The sequence below is a fragment of the Mus musculus genome, chromosome 2 (genome assembly GCF_000001635.26).
Source record: "Mus musculus strain C57BL/6J chromosome 2, GRCm38.p6 C57BL/6J".
NCBI lineage: Eukaryota > Metazoa > Chordata > Mammalia > Rodentia > Muridae > Mus > Mus musculus.
Genome location: NC_000068.7, coordinates 166560431 through 166576407, shown reverse-complemented (window position 1 = coordinate 166576407; position 15977 = coordinate 166560431). Strand labels below are relative to the sequence as shown.

Genomic DNA, 15977 nt, shown 5'->3' with positions numbered 1-15977 from the left:
GGGGACTGGTGGAAGACGGAGGGTGAGGAACATGGGCTCTGAGCTAGTAGAGCGGAGCCTGGAAATAATAGAGGATGTAACTGCAGGATACCTTCATGTGTGTGCGTGTGCGTGTAGTATGTGTGTCCATGCACACACATGCATGTGCACATGTAGACTTGAGTATGCATATGTGCATGTGTGGATGTGCCTACTCTTTATACAGATTACCAACTGCCTGGCTTGACCAGTTGGGGCAGGACTTGGGGGAGGTGAGGCAGGGGGAAGTGTTCCTGGGACCCATCTTGAATATGCAGCTTAGTACTGCTAGGATTCGTGTGGCCAAGGCTGAGAGGTCCCGTGATTCACTGTAGGGCAGTGGGGCAGGGTTTGGGCGTATGTCCGCCTCGGGAAGAGCCACACATTCGATTCTCCAAGAAGCAGGCACTTGGGCAGTGGGAGAGTGAGACTTGGGGCAGATCTGTCTTCTTTTGAAGAATTTATTTTTCTGCAACTGGCTTTTGGCAACCTATTTGCCCCTTCAGAGTTCTCCACAGGCCCCCGTGGGCATGGCAGGTCCAGGGTTCGGGTGTTGAGGGTGGAGATGCTGCCAGTCCGCACAGCACCACTTACCCAGAGCGCCCCCCCCCCCCCCCCCACAGACACGGAGCTGCAGCTGCGCAGGGATGCTGTCTTCTGTCAGGCTCTGGTGGCCGCCGTGTGCACTTTCTCGGAGCAGCTGCTGGCCGCCCTTGACTACCGCTACAACAACAACGGCGAGTATGAAGAGAGCAGCAGAGATGCCAGCCGCAAGTGGCTGGAGCAGGTGGCGGCTACAGGTGTCCTGCTGCACTGGCAGTCTCTGCTGGCACCAGCCTCCGTGGTAAGCGGCTGAGGTCATTGGCAGCACGGGAGAGAGTGCTGTGGCTACTCTCTGCTCCCAGTTACCCAGGGGTTCATGTGGCAGTGATTTGCTGAGCATTTGCTTTTAGGTTTTGGAGTTCGTGGATGAACAAAAGTCCCTGTGCTCTGTGGTGTCCTGGGGAAGAGAGACAGACAGAAAAGACCCATGGTTCTGAGCCGCAAGCGGGTGTCTCGTGGCAGTCTGGGCTGGCAGCTGAGGAATCCAGGGAGGGGAGAGAATATTACTTGCATCTAGTGCAAGTGTAGAGGGCAGGAGGGCTGGCTCGTTACCCAGTAGCAGTTCCATTATGTGTGGTTCCAGAGGCTATCTCAGGCCGCCCACGGGCAGCACAGCCCTAGATCGCCCCCTGCTGGCCACTGGTGAGCACTGCTGCCGGTCTTCAGAGATCTGCCTCTGGCCCCACTCCACAGCAGCCCTCTAACCTCTAAGGATGGAATACCAGATCCAGCTCATTCACTGATGTCACCAGCACCGAGCTGGCCACTGGGTCTACAGCTTATTTCCTAGAGAAGTAGACTGACAGGGGAGACAGCCCAAAGGCCTTGGAGTCTCTCTGGGGGGAGTAGCCAGACTTTCTGGGTGGTGACTTTTGATTTATGATATCTGTCAGCCAATAGGAAGGTCTGAGGAAAAGTATGCAGAGGGACAGCACGGGCAGAGGCCCTGGGCAGAGGCCCGTGTGGCCAGTGGGGACAGGCAGGGAAAGCAAGGTTAGTGGGATGGTCTGCAGGCAGAAAGTGACTCGGAAGCTGAAGGGCAGGGGACTCCTGTGATCTGGGCTAAGTTTTAAAAGAAAGCGTGTAACCTTGGAGAGAGGCGGTTAGGGGACTAAATGGAGAAAGAACCCTCTGAGGTGTCCTGGTGAGAACAGCTGCAACTAGAGTTGGGTGTTGGCCGGGAGGCTGGACGGAGGCAGACTGTGTCCAGGCAGTCGTAGCTGCTGGATGGGGTAAGACGACCAGGAGCGGACGGCCTTGAGAAAGGGATACAGAGCAGGTCTAGGGGGCTTAAGAGAGGAAGTGCAGATGCTCATGGAGTTGGCTGCATTTTGGATGGTACCGGGTGTGGCTTTACTGGGGCCACACAGCAAGGCAGAGCAGAAGTGACTTCTGACCCCTATGGGGTACAGGGCAGGTGGTGGGATGAACCATGATGTCACCTGTAGAGCCACACCCAAGACACCCACAGGCCTCCCAGCCCCGTAGGTGCAAAGCATGGCATCTCCAGGGCAGCCCAGGACAGGGTGGCATCTGAGTCTCCCTTACCACCGCCTCTTCCCGCAGAAGGAGGAACGGACCATGCTGGAGGACATCTGGGTGACGCTGTCGGAGCTGGACAATGTCACCTTCTCCTTTAAGCAGCTGGATGAGAATTCTGTGGCCAGTGAGTAAGCCCTCCCTTCCTGCCCCGAGTCGAGCTGCTCAGAGCCACGCTGGCTCTCCTCCGCTGCCAGGCCAGCAGCCCAAGTGGACCAGTCTCCAGTGCTTCAAGCCTCACGGCCCAACCCGAGACTCAGAGTCAGTCTTTGGGGAGCACATAGAAAAAGGAGGGGGGTGTATCAGCTACTTCTCTGGCTGTTACAACAAATTACTTGGCAAAGTCTTCAGCTGACAGCAGCTACCTGTGTGAAGGTTCAGGGGGAAGCAGTGATTGATTAGTGATGCCTGCCTGGTAAAAGGTGTGGGCTCTGAGTCATGTTTGTCGGCCACAATTCTTCCTTATGGATGCTGATAAGCTACAGAGCCTGGCTTTTTTTTTTTTTTTTTTTTTTTTAAACAGCTTTTGCTCTGAGCTGTCAGGCAAGAGAGTCACAGGACAAGGTCGGGGAGGTTGAAGACACTACGGCCAGCTCTCAGGGCAGGGACAGTGTTAGGGCCAAGACTAAAGCAGTGGGGAGCCAGAGGCTGTGGGTGCCAGTGAAAGGGGAGGTCATCACAGGCAAGTCTGGAGGCTGTATAGGGCGGTTCAAAGCTAAGCACGGAGGGGAGGGGAGGGGGAGGGGCTTGACGCTGCCCCTCTGCGATATTAGGGCAGGGAAGCCTCAGATGTCAAACATAGAAATTCCAGCATGCCACCTGGAGGCTGGGAAGACAAGAGGAGAGTCTGAGGCTACCCCTGTGGGTCAGGAGGGCTGGAAGTATAAGGTTTTCCCTCTGGAGTGCCACTCTGGCCTCTTTAGTGAGCCACCCTGCTTTGCCTCCACAGACACCAATGTCTTCTACCACATCGAGGGCAGTAGGCAGGCACTGAAGGTAGTCTTCTACCTCGATGGCTTCCACTTCTCCAGGCTGCCCTCTCGCCTAGAGGGTGGGGCCAGCCTCAGGCTGCACACGGTGCTCTTCACAAAAGGTGAGCAGCCAGGCTGAGGGACCTGGCAGGGAAAGGGGCAGAGGCAAGACCACTGAGCGCCCTAGGGCCCAGCACCTACCCTCCTGTGCCTTCCCTCACAGCACTGGAGAGCGTGGAAGGGCCCCCGCCCCCTGGAAACCAGGCAGCAGAAGAGCTGCAGCAGGAGATCAACGCACAGTCCCTGGAGAAGGTGCAGCAGTACTATAGAAAGCTCAGGTAGCTACCGTGGGCTGGGGGTAAGGGCGGGATGAGGGCTCTGGGGTGGGGGTGGCAACCTACAGGGAGTGGACACATCATTCAGAGCCACGGGCAAGCCTGACACTCTCTGGAGCACATACAGCAGTGTGCATGGAGGCCGCTGCTGACCCATTGTACAGCTGAGTATGCTGAGGCCCACACAGCCTGTACCAGATTACACAGACAGATGAACTCAAGTCTCTTTGGCCCATTCCTCCCTGTGCAAAGAAGGACTGAGCAGGGAGGGTTGCTTCTGGGATCTTTGGACTCCTAGCCCTGGATCCTGCTCTGAGGAGAACTTCCAGAGAGAGGTGCAGAGGGCAGTGGACAGAATGCTGTCCAGAGGGAAAACAGCTAGACCCAGGAAAACAGCTAAGGTCTGACACTCCTACTACAGCTACCTACAGCCCTGCCTGCAGCCACACCCTGACCGCACCCGCCAACACACCCACAGTCTCACCTTTACCAGATCCCTAGACCAGGCTCCCAGACACAGCCTCTCTCAAGTCCTGTCTCATTGCTTTCCCTGCAATACCAAGAGGGAGAGACCATGGGCCTGGGTTTCCATGGAGAGGGGCACTCTCTTCTCAGGTCTGTTCTGACCATTTGCGAATTGGAAAACGAAGCTTCCATTCATTTACTAGGCACACAATTTACAACTTAGTTGTTGTCCTTTGTCTGTCCCCGTCTGTCTGATTAGCTGCTAATTCCACTTGCTCATGGAGACTTTCTGTGGGCCCTGCACTGCCCTGGGACCCGGGAAGCAGTCCTGTTCTTCATGAATGCTTATTCTGTCAAGACTGGGCCTCCAACTCTGGCTCACCCCTTATATATAAATAAAGTTTTATTCACACACAGCCAAGACAGTTTCTTCCTGAATTCTTTGTGGGCCCCCCCCCCCTTCTGTGTACAATGGAAGACAAGGACTCCCTGGTTAAAAGGGCCAGTGTTTTCTGGTTGGCCCCATATAGAAGGATTTAGAGAGTGAGAAAGACCACAGGCTGGTAAACCCAGAACAATTTTGTGCCAATTGTTCAATGTTTAGAGGAGAGAAAGCAGCAATGGGGCTGGAGGAGCAGGGCACTGTTGTCCAGGGCAGGAAGGCAGAGGTGGTGGTGAAGCCCAGAGAACCCTTCTTGCTTCCCTAGGGTCACTGGAAGAGCAGGTGACTCAGTGATTTGCTTCTGAGAGTCTGGGGAGGATACAGGGCCGTAACTGTAGGGGTTGGGACCTGGGGCAGGGGAGGGCCGGGCGTGTGCGTGTGCCTGTGTGTGAGTGTGTGGGTAGTAGCAGAATCCTCAGCCTTATCTGTCTCCTTCAGGGCGTTCTACCTGGAGCGGTCCAACCTGCCCACGGATGCTGGCGCCACAGCTGTGAAGATTGACCAGGTATGCTTGCTTCTGGAAGTTTGGGCCGGGTGGGGTCACTTACAGGCTGAGTCTACTCTAATCAGGCCCAGAGGCCCCCTGCAACCCCCGTCAGCCTGTTTCTTCTGGGTGACAGGCTCTTGCTGGCCTCTGTTGCTTGGGGCTTTCTGATGAACACTTTCTTGATCACATTTCTTGAGCTGAGACCCCTAAAGATCAGAGTGGTGACTGCCACACTAGGTGTGGCTTTGCATGGTATCCCTTTTGCTTCAGGTTCCTGCCAGGCATTTACAAATCAGAATTTCTCCATCAAAACCAGAGGCGTTGCCATTTCTTGGCCTTTTGGCTAAGAGCATGTGTCATGTCTGTTCTTACCAGCTTAGTGCCCTGCCGGTCCCCTGAGGAAAGCGACAAAACAGAGCCTTCCAGCTGCTTGCGAGAGATGGATGCTCTGAGATCTAGCTGGGGCTTAGTTCTTTTTTGTCATGGTGGCCTCAAGTGGATTCTGTCCCTCTGCCTCTCATCCACAAAGCATCTCTCTGGGTCTCCTAGTTCCCCAGGCCCAGGCCTTGAACTTGGAGTAGGTTGTGAGGAACTGGCCATGGGGCTCAGAGGCTGTGAGCTCCGAGGAGTGTGGGTGCTATCTTTGGGGATTCTGTAGTCTGTTGGATACAGACCAGAAGATCATAATGGTTCACGGTTGAGGGAGACAGGATAAGGAAAGTCTTGGCATTTTGGTCAAGCCCTTGGACTTGCCACTTGGAGAGTGGCCGCTTGAACTAGTTGTGACAGGTTTAGAGAGGAGAAAACAGGTCACCCGCTTAGGCTTAGGTGGGGCTGCACTTGGCAGTGGCAGAGCCAGTTTGGAAGGTCAGAACTGTAACAGTAAATAGCAAATGGCAACTCACAGGGCCATGGGGGCTGCTCATGATTGAGGGTGCTGGGAAGACAGCTGTGTAACAGCTGGATTAGAAGGATGTCAGTGGCGGCCAGTGGAGGTCTCAGGCTGCAGCCTTCATGGACATCTGTCACCTCCCTTGCAGCTGATTCGTCCCATCAATGCCCTGGATGAGCTCTACCGCCTCATGAAGACCTTCGTGCACCCCAAAGCGGGTGCTGCTGGGAGCCTGGGTGCTGGTCTCATCCCCGTCTCCTCCGAGCTCTGCTATCGCCTGGGGGCGTGTCAGATCACCATGTGTGGCACCGGCATGCAGCGGTGAGCCTGAGTCAAGGCCGAATGGGACATAGCTAGCGGGGGGTGGGAGGTGGGGGGCCACTAGGTGGACTCTGGGAAGTCAGGGGCTCACGCACAGAGGTGGGACAGCTAGGTTCAAATCTGGGGGCTGCAGTGCCCATGTTCTCTGGGCCTTGGCTTACCTGTCCCTGAAATGGTGTGGCCAGGGTCAGTGAGCCTGGGAGCATCACGCACTGTCCCGATTCTAGGTAATTCAGAAAAGACACACTCACCATGAACAGGCCGTCTGGCCAGCGTCCACCCAGGGCGACCGCTGTCAGACAGCGCGATGCTATCCTGGAGTTCTCAGCTGGCGAGAGTGGCCTCTTTTGGGCATACCCAGCCATGTCTGGATACATTTGTGGTCCTCATGACTGTGGGAGGGAGAGTGGATAAACAGCAGGTAGAGGCCAGAGAAACTGCTGAGTGTCTTACAGCACAGGGGTGGCACACCATGTTAGGGGAGGCCTGGTGCTCTACATTTAGGGAAACTGAGTTACAGGACTCAGGGTGACTGAATAGAGCTGTAGATTAGGTCTGTCTTGCAATCTCATCTCAGGAACTGACGTAAGGCCTGTGCCCCCCTCTCATCCTATGAGAGAGCCTCCAGGGCCATCCGTTAGTATTTGCCACAGCCCCTGCCTGCAGCTGTGGGTTCTTGTAGAAAGCTCCAGGAAGCTCCTGCCTCAGCCTCTGCCTTAGGGGTGTGGGTAGCATGCTCTGAGGTATGAAGGCCGTCAGGAGGACCAAATGGGAGGGTTCCAGGAACTTCCTTGAGAGACAGTGGACACCTGGAGATAGTGGGAGGAAGGGAGGCATGGCGAACAGGAAGCGACCCTTGTCCTACCTCTTCCTTCACCTACCACAGGAGCACCCTGAGCGTGTCCTTGGAACAAGCAGCCATCTTGGCACGGAGTCACGGCCTGTTGCCCAAGTGTGTCATGCAGGCCACAGACATCATGCGCAAGCAGGTGAGGTCACCCACAGTGGACAGTGTGGCCAGGGACCCTGAACTTAGCCCTGTGGGATGTGGTTCATCATAGGCCCGGTCCTCCTCAGCCCCAGACACCTTGCTCAGTCAGTCTCAGCTGCTACCCTACCTGGCTCCCTGCTCCCCCTGCCCCGCCCCCACCCTTGTTCCCACCCATCCCAGGCCCTGAGTTCCAGGCCCAGGCCTGACAGCAGTCTTCCCTCTAGGGCCCCCGAGTGGAGATTCTGGCCAAAAACCTCCGCATCAAGGACCCCATGCCCCAAGGTGCACCACGGTAAGTGGCTACCCACCCCCTCCCAGCCCGACGCTCTCTCCAGGAAGGCCCAGGCCTGCTTGGCATCAGACTCCTGGTCTCTACCCCAGATAGAATCCTAGTGTTCTGTGGGGCCACCTCTCACTATGGGACTCTGGGAGACACACTGTGACTTGGCCTGCCACCTGACTGCTGCCCAGCCCCTGAGTGGCAGTTGGGCTCCTTCCCCACCCCCATGGTGACTCTGTCAGTCCAGCCTTCTGTCATCTGCTACCAGCTCCTGAAGCCCCTCAGGGGGTCATGACTCCTCAGTCCCTGCCCAGTCTGCTACCGATGGCTGCCCAGGAGTCCACCCTCCTGCCCCACCCCGGATCCTGCCTACACCATTTGGTCTGCCACGTTCTCATGCTCTCAGCTCGTCTTCATGCCTTTGTGGTGCCTGGCCTGTTCAGGGACAGGGCCATCCACCCTCTTGTAAACCCAGTTGACCCCCTGCAGCAGCCCTGTGAACAACGCTCTGCTGAGATTCCCATTGGCAGGTGGGCACATAGAGGCCCAGAGATGTTCAGCATCTTGCCCAAGGTCACACAGCTAATAGCAGAGCTGGCCCCAGACAGTTTAGGCATAGACATTTAACTTGGTACCATGTCATAGTGTGGCTTTGGTTACTCCAGTTCACCACAGTGGCCTCCCAACCCCTAAAATCATCGCTCTTTATGGCTGCCTCTCCTTGAAGCCTAGCACACACTCTTGTTCATAGTATTCTGCAGTGTCTCCACTCTGCAGTCCCAATCCAAGGACACATCAAGGCTGCAAGCAGACAGGCTCCCAATACCCTATATGCACCCAAATACACACACACTACTTGGAAACACCCTGCCTGCCTCTAGAGCCCTGGCTCTTGGCCTTCCTAATGCTGCAACCTTGTATCACAGTTCTTGGTGTATTGCTACTTCGTAACTGTAACTTTGCTACTACTATGAATTATATCCTGATATGCTGGAGAGTCGGCCTCCAAAGGGGTTATGACCCGTAGTTGAGAACAATGGCACTAGAGGAACAGGATCTGCCTTTGAGAGGGGACAAGGTGCTAAGGGCAGGTTCAGGACTTACTACTCTGTGTATTCTTCTGGGTATGAATTGCTTGTCCCAATAGAAGGGGAACTAGCCACATGTGGTGGCCACGCAGTCCCTCCTCACGATCTCCGCCTCTGCCTGACAGCCTCTACCAGCTCTGCCAGCCTCCGGTGGATGGAGACCTCTGAACACCAACATGTTCCCTGCTTGGTCACTGCCTCAAGCAGCTGCGGTGTGAGAGGACACGGAGGGTCTGCAAGGGCACCCGAGGCTTCTGCCATTGCTGTGTCAAGACCTACCCAGATGACCCCGCTGCCACTGTCTGGGACAAGCCTCTGCGCACATCCTCTCTCTGGACTGGCTGATCACTGCTGGGCTGGCAGGTTCTCCATACTTATGCCTAAAGCCTGAGAGCTGCTTGGGGGGGCCCCCCAGAGCTCATGAATGTAGCTGGGGCCTGGATGCCTGCACTCACCCAGGTCCCCTACACAGGGAAAGGTCACAGGGTCTAGCAGGTGGAGGCCTGCAGACCCCGCTCCTCAGATGGCCAAGCTGCACTTTGAACCTGGGTTCCTCCCGGGGCCACATTCCAGGGGACTGTACCTATTTCCTGAGCTGGCTGAAGCTTCCGGACATGCCTCCTGCCCCTTACTAACTGGCTCAGCTGACTCGGGACAGCCTGGCCTCTGCCAGGAGAGGACACTGGGCCATCACTCTGTGAACACTTGTGTGCCCGGCTGGCTTCTAACACCCACCGCCATTGGAATTTGAGCTGTCAGCTCTGGGCGCCAGATTGGCTCTGATGCTAATTTATATGACACAACATCTCTGTGGTTTATGTTTTATTTTTCTTTCTTACTGTCATTGTTAGTGTTGTCAAGAGTTTTCCCCCTCCCCGTAACGTTTTTGTCATTATGTCTTTGACGCTTTAAATTTCAGAGAAGAGTATATTGCCTAATGGGACCAACATAAAGTAGTTATCAACAACTTTATTCAGCTCTACTAAAAAACAAAAGGAACTAAATTATTGAAAAGGTTTAAGAGGTCATTATTTCCGTGTTAAAATCTAAAGGCTGTGAGATGTGCCTCACAGGCTTCACTGCTCCTTCCCCTGCCTCAGCACCCGCGAGTCCGGCCCACGTTGGACTTGGTTGTGTCAACGACTGGACCAGAGTTTGAGAGGTGCTCAGTTGTGGCTTAGGGCCGGGCTGCGTGTTCTTTATTTTGATGTCATCATCTCAGAACAGGGTCAGAGAACCGGAGAGATAGGAACCTGTTGTCCTACCTTCTGAGTCGGCGGCTGCACGTGGGGACCCCTGGGCTGTTTGTCCTCCAGCTTCTGAACATCTATAGGGAACCGCTGGCATGTAGGAGCGGGAAGGGCATGCCTTCTCACCTATAAGGCTGTAAGGCTGGGTTTGGGAGTATGGTCCCCTCGGTCCCTCGGGGCCACCTTTCTCTTGGTATCGGGCCATCTTTGTTGATGTGTTTTGTTCATCCAGAGAACCAGGGCCCCTGTTAACCCTGCTGAGGGGGACGGGGAAGGGCCCCGAGGGCCAGGGCAGCATACCTGGTTTATTTTAAATGTACAGATTCTTTTCATTAAATTCATGATAGATTTTTTATTATTATTAAAGTCGGTATATAATACAAATAAGGTGTGGCCTGCTTGTTTGGTGGTGAGTGTCACCAGATGGGTTCCAGCTCAGACAACTACATGAACGTGGCTTAGATTCTGGCTGTGGGTGCCTCAATTCCCTCCTGAGGCATGAGAGCCAGCTCCCATCAGAGGTCATGTATTGAATTCCAACCATATTTTGGATTCTAAGCTCTCAAATTTGTTGTTGACCGTAGAGAAATGTGTTTGTTATTTTTCTAGACGTGTCCTGCCCTGTCCTGAGGTTTTCTATGTGTTCAGGAGTCAGGGTCCACAGAGTGCCAACTGTCTGCCCCAGTGTCTGAGACCATTGCATCTGAGTAAACGCGGAGCTTAAAATCCTCACTTCCGACCTGGGTGTTTGTGGCGCATGCCTTTAATCCCAGCACTTGGGAGGCAGAGGCAGGTGGATTTCTGAGTTCGAGGCCAGCCTGGTCTACAAAGTGAGTTCCAGGACAGCCAGGGCTACACAGAGAAACCCTGTCTCGAACAAAACAAAACAAACAAACAAACAAAGTCCTCACTCACAGCCTGGAGAGACGGCTCAGCAGTAAGAACACTGACTGCTCTTCCAGAGGCCCCTCGTGGCAGCTCACAACCATCTGTAACTCCTGCTCCAGGGCCTCAGACGCCCTCTTGTGGTCTCTGTGGACAGCAGGCACACACATGGTATACAATGTAGGCAAGACACTCACATACATACAGAAAAGTAGACAAGTCTTTAAAAGTGCAGCAAGGCCTGGAATCCAAGCTGGCCACAAGCATGCCCATCATAACGGATGCCATACAGCCAGCCAGAGCATCCTGAGCACACAGGCCTGGGCCCAGGTGGGTCCCACACAGTTTGTGGGTGTTCATCTGCTTGGGCCAAGATGGACTTCATGGATTGCTGGGGTTTGTAGGTCCAGCCCAGCCAGCTGCTTCTTGGGCTAAGTTTGATGTGCAGGCCGTGGCCAGCCCTGGGTGACCTCCTCCTTCCGTTCCTCCTCATTTTCTCCCTCCTCTTCTTTCTCTCTTCCCTCATTTCCCACATACAGGAAAACACCGACACTTCTGTCCATTTCTCACGAGTCCCTCATAGTCCCCACCCGTCCCTTGTCTATTCGAAACACCGCTGGGTCTCTGTGGAAAGGTAGCCTTGCCTCTCAATTCTGGTTTCAAACAACAGTACTGATCTCTTTAAGGGCTTCTTTGAGGGTTTCAGGGCAGGGAGGGGAATCTTCTGGGTCATGTGGATTCCAGATGTGCGCAGTTGGAGTTGCCAGGAGTCTCTGAGATGTCCACAAGAATCCTGCCCCGGGGTCTGCAGAGAGAAGGTCCCCCAGAAATGATTCGGGGAGACTGGAGGCAGGGTGTCTGACTTTGAGCCAGTGCTGTCCTTGGATCTGGTGAGAAGACCTGGGAACATAAATTGCACACTTGACCCTACCGGGTGCAGGTGTCTGTGTTCCGTCTGGTGGGACTTTCAAGCCGAGGGGAAGGGCTTACCTTATGACTTCTGAGGCTAGAGTTCTTGCCTCTGTCCCCTGATCCTACAGCCCCTGTGCTTGCCCGAAGGAATGTCACTACCTCTCTCAGAGGCTCAGTTTCCTTCACGACAGCCTGGCCCTGAAGTAACTTTCTGAAGGCATGTAGAGCCCAGCCTGTCCAGCAGAGGGCACCAGGGACCGCGGATTGCCCAGAGGTAGCAGTTGCCTGGTAGGGTCCTTCCTAGGGGCTTCAGACACAGTTTGGCCACAGGTGCCCTCATTGAGGACAACGCCTGCCTGCAGGGGTGGCTGAGGCTAGGCTGTTTGGATAAGCGGCCAGGCTGAAAGGCCGAATGACGTATAAGCGTCTTTTCGTTAGTTTCTCAACGGTTTTTCTTAGGTCTCTCTCTCTCTCTCTCTCTCTCTCTCTCTCTCTCTCTCTCTCTCTCTCTCTGGTCATTATTTTTGATTCTGTCCTCCCCTCCCCCCGCGCCCCTCCCCCCCCGCGCCCTTTCTGGGTTTTCTTTGCCTTGTGCTGGGTCTCTGGGCGTGATTTTGGGTGTTTGTTTGTTTGTTTGTTTGTTTTTCTGTTCTTTCCTCTTCTGTTCCCTTCTCTCCTTTGCCCTTCGTCTTTCTTCCATTTGGATCCAGGAGAACACAGGAAACCCTTGTCACCCACAGAGGTGCTTGTGGGGGGTGTGGCCGCTAAACCATGCTTACTGTCTTCCCCCAATTCCCCCACTTACCACTGGAACCATTTAGAACTATGACCACCAGGTGGCGCTGTGGGCAAGGCTGTCTTGAGAGGGAGCCCCTGCCTGCTTCAGAGTTAAGAGGCAAGGCAGAGGGGTAGTGGGGGCCAGGGGGTGTTCAGGAGTCACTTGAAGGTAGAAACTGCCCACATGCGTATGTCCCGACGCCTTTGAAGAACCAGTTGTGACATTCAGACCTGACACAGTGCTCAGTGACTTGGTGACACTCTTACCACTCTACAGAGGGGGAAAAAAAAAACCCACTCAGTTGGCTTAAGGGTCAGATGAGTAGTTCCAGATGCAGTTCCCAGTCAGAGGCAGGGGCATTACATATGACAAACAGGAGCCACCAAAGCCATTGGATTTTTTTGTTGTTGTTGTTTTTTGTTTTGTTTTTGTTTTTGTTTTTTGTTTTTTGTTTTTTCGAGACAGGGTTTCTCTGTGTAGCCCTGGCTGTCCTGGAACTCACTCTGTAGACCAGGTTGGCCTCGAACTCAGAAATCCGCCTGCCTCTGCCTCCCAAGTGCTGGGATTAAATGCTTGCGCCACCACCGCCCGGTGCCATTGGGTTTTATGGACTCTCTTTCAGATATGCCACAGGAGGGCCTGGCTTTATTCTGGGAACCCAAGCAGCAGAGAAGAAAGTGGAGAAGAAAGAACTGAACGGGCCTGAGCTCATCACTGGGAAGAGAAAGTGACTTTGTTAGTGTGAGCTCTGCTTCTACGCGTTCAAGGGTGACTGCTAGTCTTAGCAGCATCTTGATTGGATCTGGGGTCAACTAAGAGATGCGTTTGGGTGGATGGGTGAAAGTGTTTTCCCGAAGGACTAGCAGATGGGGGAGGAGGGAGGCCATCCCCCGGAACGGATGGCACCTTCCAGGATGGCCCAGATATGAAGAGTTCTGAAGGAAAGGCAACACTAATTATCTTACTTAAGATTTCTGTGCGGTGATGAAACACCAGGACCAAAAAGCACGTTGGGGAAGAAAGGGTTTATTGGGCTTACACTTCCACAGTGCTGTTCATCACCAAAGGAAGTCAGGGCAGGACCTCAAACAGGGCAAGAACCTGGAGACAGGAGGTGATGCAGGGGCCATGGAGGGGTGCTGCTTACCGGCTTGATTTTCTTGGCTTGTTCTGTCTGCTTTCTTAGAACCTAGGATCACCAGCCCAGAGATGGCACTACCCACAATGGGCTGACACCCCCCCCCCCATTGATCACTAATTAAGAAAATGCCTTACAGCTCGATCTCAAGGAGGCATTTCCTCAAGTGAGGCTCCTAACTTTCTGATTAGCTTTTGTCGAGTTGACACACAAAACCAGCCCATACATTGCTTTAGCCTGTCCTCACTCACTCTTCACTGATGAGTGCATCTACCCAGATGCTGCTGCCGCCGCCGCCGCCACCATCCTTCACTGAGATCAGAACCTAGGTCCTTTGGCCTTCCAATCAATTCCAGATCGATGCCCAGCTTCTCTCTGGGAATCCTCCAGGTCTTTGGGACCAGGCTGAGGCATCCAGCCTCACTACTGAGTAGCTAGCAGGTTCGGAGCCTCTCCCAACAGCTACGGTTGGACTCAGTCCTGTGTAAGTCAATCCAATTGGTAAATCCCTTTGTGACATATATTCGTTCTGTAGGCTTTTCTCTGAAGAACCCTGAAGGACAGTGTGGGACACTCCTTCCCATATGGCCTCTTGCTCTGACTTCATTATATTTATTCCTCTGTGTGTGTGTGTGTGTGTGCGCGCGCACGTGCGTGCGTGCATGTGCGTGCATGTGCACACACACGTGTGGGAGTCAGTTCTTTCCTCTTACTTGTGAGTCCTGGAAGATTGGACTCTGATTGTCAGGCTTGGAGGCGAGTGCCTTTACCCGCTGAGCTGTCTCGCCTGTCTGCATACCTGCAGTTTTAGTTTGCTCTGGGACCCACAAAAGCCGACATTGGTCTCAGACAGAGGCAGAAGCCAGTCACAGGGCCCTGCCTCTCTGGCGATGACTGGTAGCCATCAAGTCACTTTTGACCAATGAAATGCATGGGTGCTGTGCTGGAGAAACTCTGGAAGGTTCTTTGCTCTGTGGAGGCTTCCAAGGAGCCTGTTTTCTCCTCCCCGCCCCCTTCCTTCCTGCTCTAACCATCATCTGGCCACTCCTTCCCACCTCTGCCGCCACCACCCTATCGTGGCTTGGAAGGTTCAGGGCCTTTGCATAAGCTGCTCTCTGCAGACAGTTCCCACGAATCCTGAGGTTCCTCCCTCTGGATCTGTCTCAGATTCCCTGTCGGTGAGGGTCACAGAGCTGTGTGGGCATGCTTCTCTGTCCTCACCAAGAATTTGTCTTTCTCTGCTTCCCCCGGGGCCTTCCTTAAATAGTGACTGAGTGCAGAGCTGGCAGGTCACTCCCCAGGCCCTTCTTTCTCTGCTCCAGCTCATCTGTCCCCAAGGCTGAGGATGAGCCAAAGGGCCCAAGGGGACATCTACTCCCAGTGAGCAGATGAGGTAGATCCAGGGTCCTGTTGGGGCCTATGAGACACCAGGGTATGGGCATTAGCTGAACACCTACTGTGTGCTAGGCATGCATGGGGCACATCTCCTCAGCAAATGCTCATGATCACCCTACAGGGTCCCTGTGGGGAGGAAGGTAAGGACAGTGACAGAAGTCAGCCCACACCTCCATAGCTAAGGAGCCTCACAGTTAAGAACTGGGCCCCTGGCACCTGGGTCCAGGGCCTTGGTCGTATTCCAGGTCTCCCGCCAGAGCAGAATGGACGGTACAAGATGACCCAGGACACCGTGCATTTAAAGCTGTGGAGACTGAGGGTGGCTGACAAGCCTCAGTGACACTTCACCTTGGCACTGTTCAGGAAATGAGAACCAGGTAGCCTCAGGAAATATGACCCCAGGTGCTGAGCATGACAGAGAGGGGTAATAGAGGGCTAGCCTCTGCCTGGAGCCCATGAACTCTGCACTGGACTTTCTAGGCTCCGGTTTCCGGGCCAGCGTCTTACTTCTGTGTGCCTCAGGTTTTCTGTACCATTCTCCCTGGGCCTGGTGCAGGCTGGAGGAGGAGGAGTAGTCATATGACAGGAGATTCTGTGACCAAAGGTCCTTTGTCGCAGCTGGAGGTCTGTACTGTATCTGCAGGGATCACTGGAGGTGACTAAAGTCATCAGGTGTGTGGAAGAAGGCCACCGGGGCAGGCCTGGCCTTGGGGAGGTCTGAGGGGCGTTTATACATAGCCCTGATTACACACAGAGACTCTCCACCCAGAGCCCCCAGAGAAGCACCGTGACCCCACCAGAGGTGAACCAGTGGGCTTGCTTCACTTGGGTGCTACACTTAGGCCAGAGATGGCGTTTGGAGGAGGCTAGGCTGAGAGCACATGAGTGGAGATGTTCTGGGCCACACAGAACCAGGGCCAGTGGGCATCACCTCCTCTCAGTGGGAACTCAGGATCACGGTCACGGGAAGTCTGATGCTATCCTCCCCATGCACACCCCCCCCCCCCGCTAGATGTGACGGCTGGAGTTTGAGCCTGGCATGAAGTAGAAGGTCCTGGATTCAAATTTCACCCTCGTTCTTGGCTGGCTTCAGGAAAGGTAAGGAGTTGGCCAACAGAGAGAGGAGCTGTGATTTTCAGCAGGCCGAGACCCTGCCCCAGCCACTGACAATGTCACAGGCTCAGCAT

At 54.4% G+C, this 15977-nt stretch overlaps 1 protein-coding gene and 1 long non-coding RNA gene across 2 annotated transcripts in view; one reads left to right on the top strand and one right to left on the bottom strand.

Annotated features, from left to right (window-relative positions):
• Nucleotides 1-10063, top strand: part of Prex1 (phosphatidylinositol-3,4,5-trisphosphate-dependent Rac exchange factor 1) — a 147488-nt gene extending 137425 nt beyond the window's left edge. The window contains exons 32-40 of the mRNA NM_177782.3: nucleotides 642-862; nucleotides 2188-2287; nucleotides 3110-3253; nucleotides 3355-3469; nucleotides 4812-4878; nucleotides 5901-6073; nucleotides 6960-7062; nucleotides 7289-7356; nucleotides 8558-10063. Coding sequence (NP_808450.2) covers nucleotides 642-862; nucleotides 2188-2287; nucleotides 3110-3253; nucleotides 3355-3469; nucleotides 4812-4878; nucleotides 5901-6073; nucleotides 6960-7062; nucleotides 7289-7356; nucleotides 8558-8600 — 1034 coding nt within the window. The 3' untranslated portion in view covers nucleotides 8601-10063. The remainder of the gene's footprint in view (nucleotides 1-641; nucleotides 863-2187; nucleotides 2288-3109; nucleotides 3254-3354; nucleotides 3470-4811; nucleotides 4879-5900; nucleotides 6074-6959; nucleotides 7063-7288; nucleotides 7357-8557) is intronic.
• Nucleotides 9268-11886, bottom strand: Gm29679 (predicted gene, 29679). The gene is made up of 2 exons (NR_152154.1): nucleotides 11558-11886; nucleotides 9268-11467 (listed from the first exon to the last, which is right to left on the bottom strand). It is a non-coding gene; the product is annotated as a predicted gene, 29679 (long non-coding RNA).
• Nucleotides 11887-15977: the final 4091 nt, after the last annotated feature.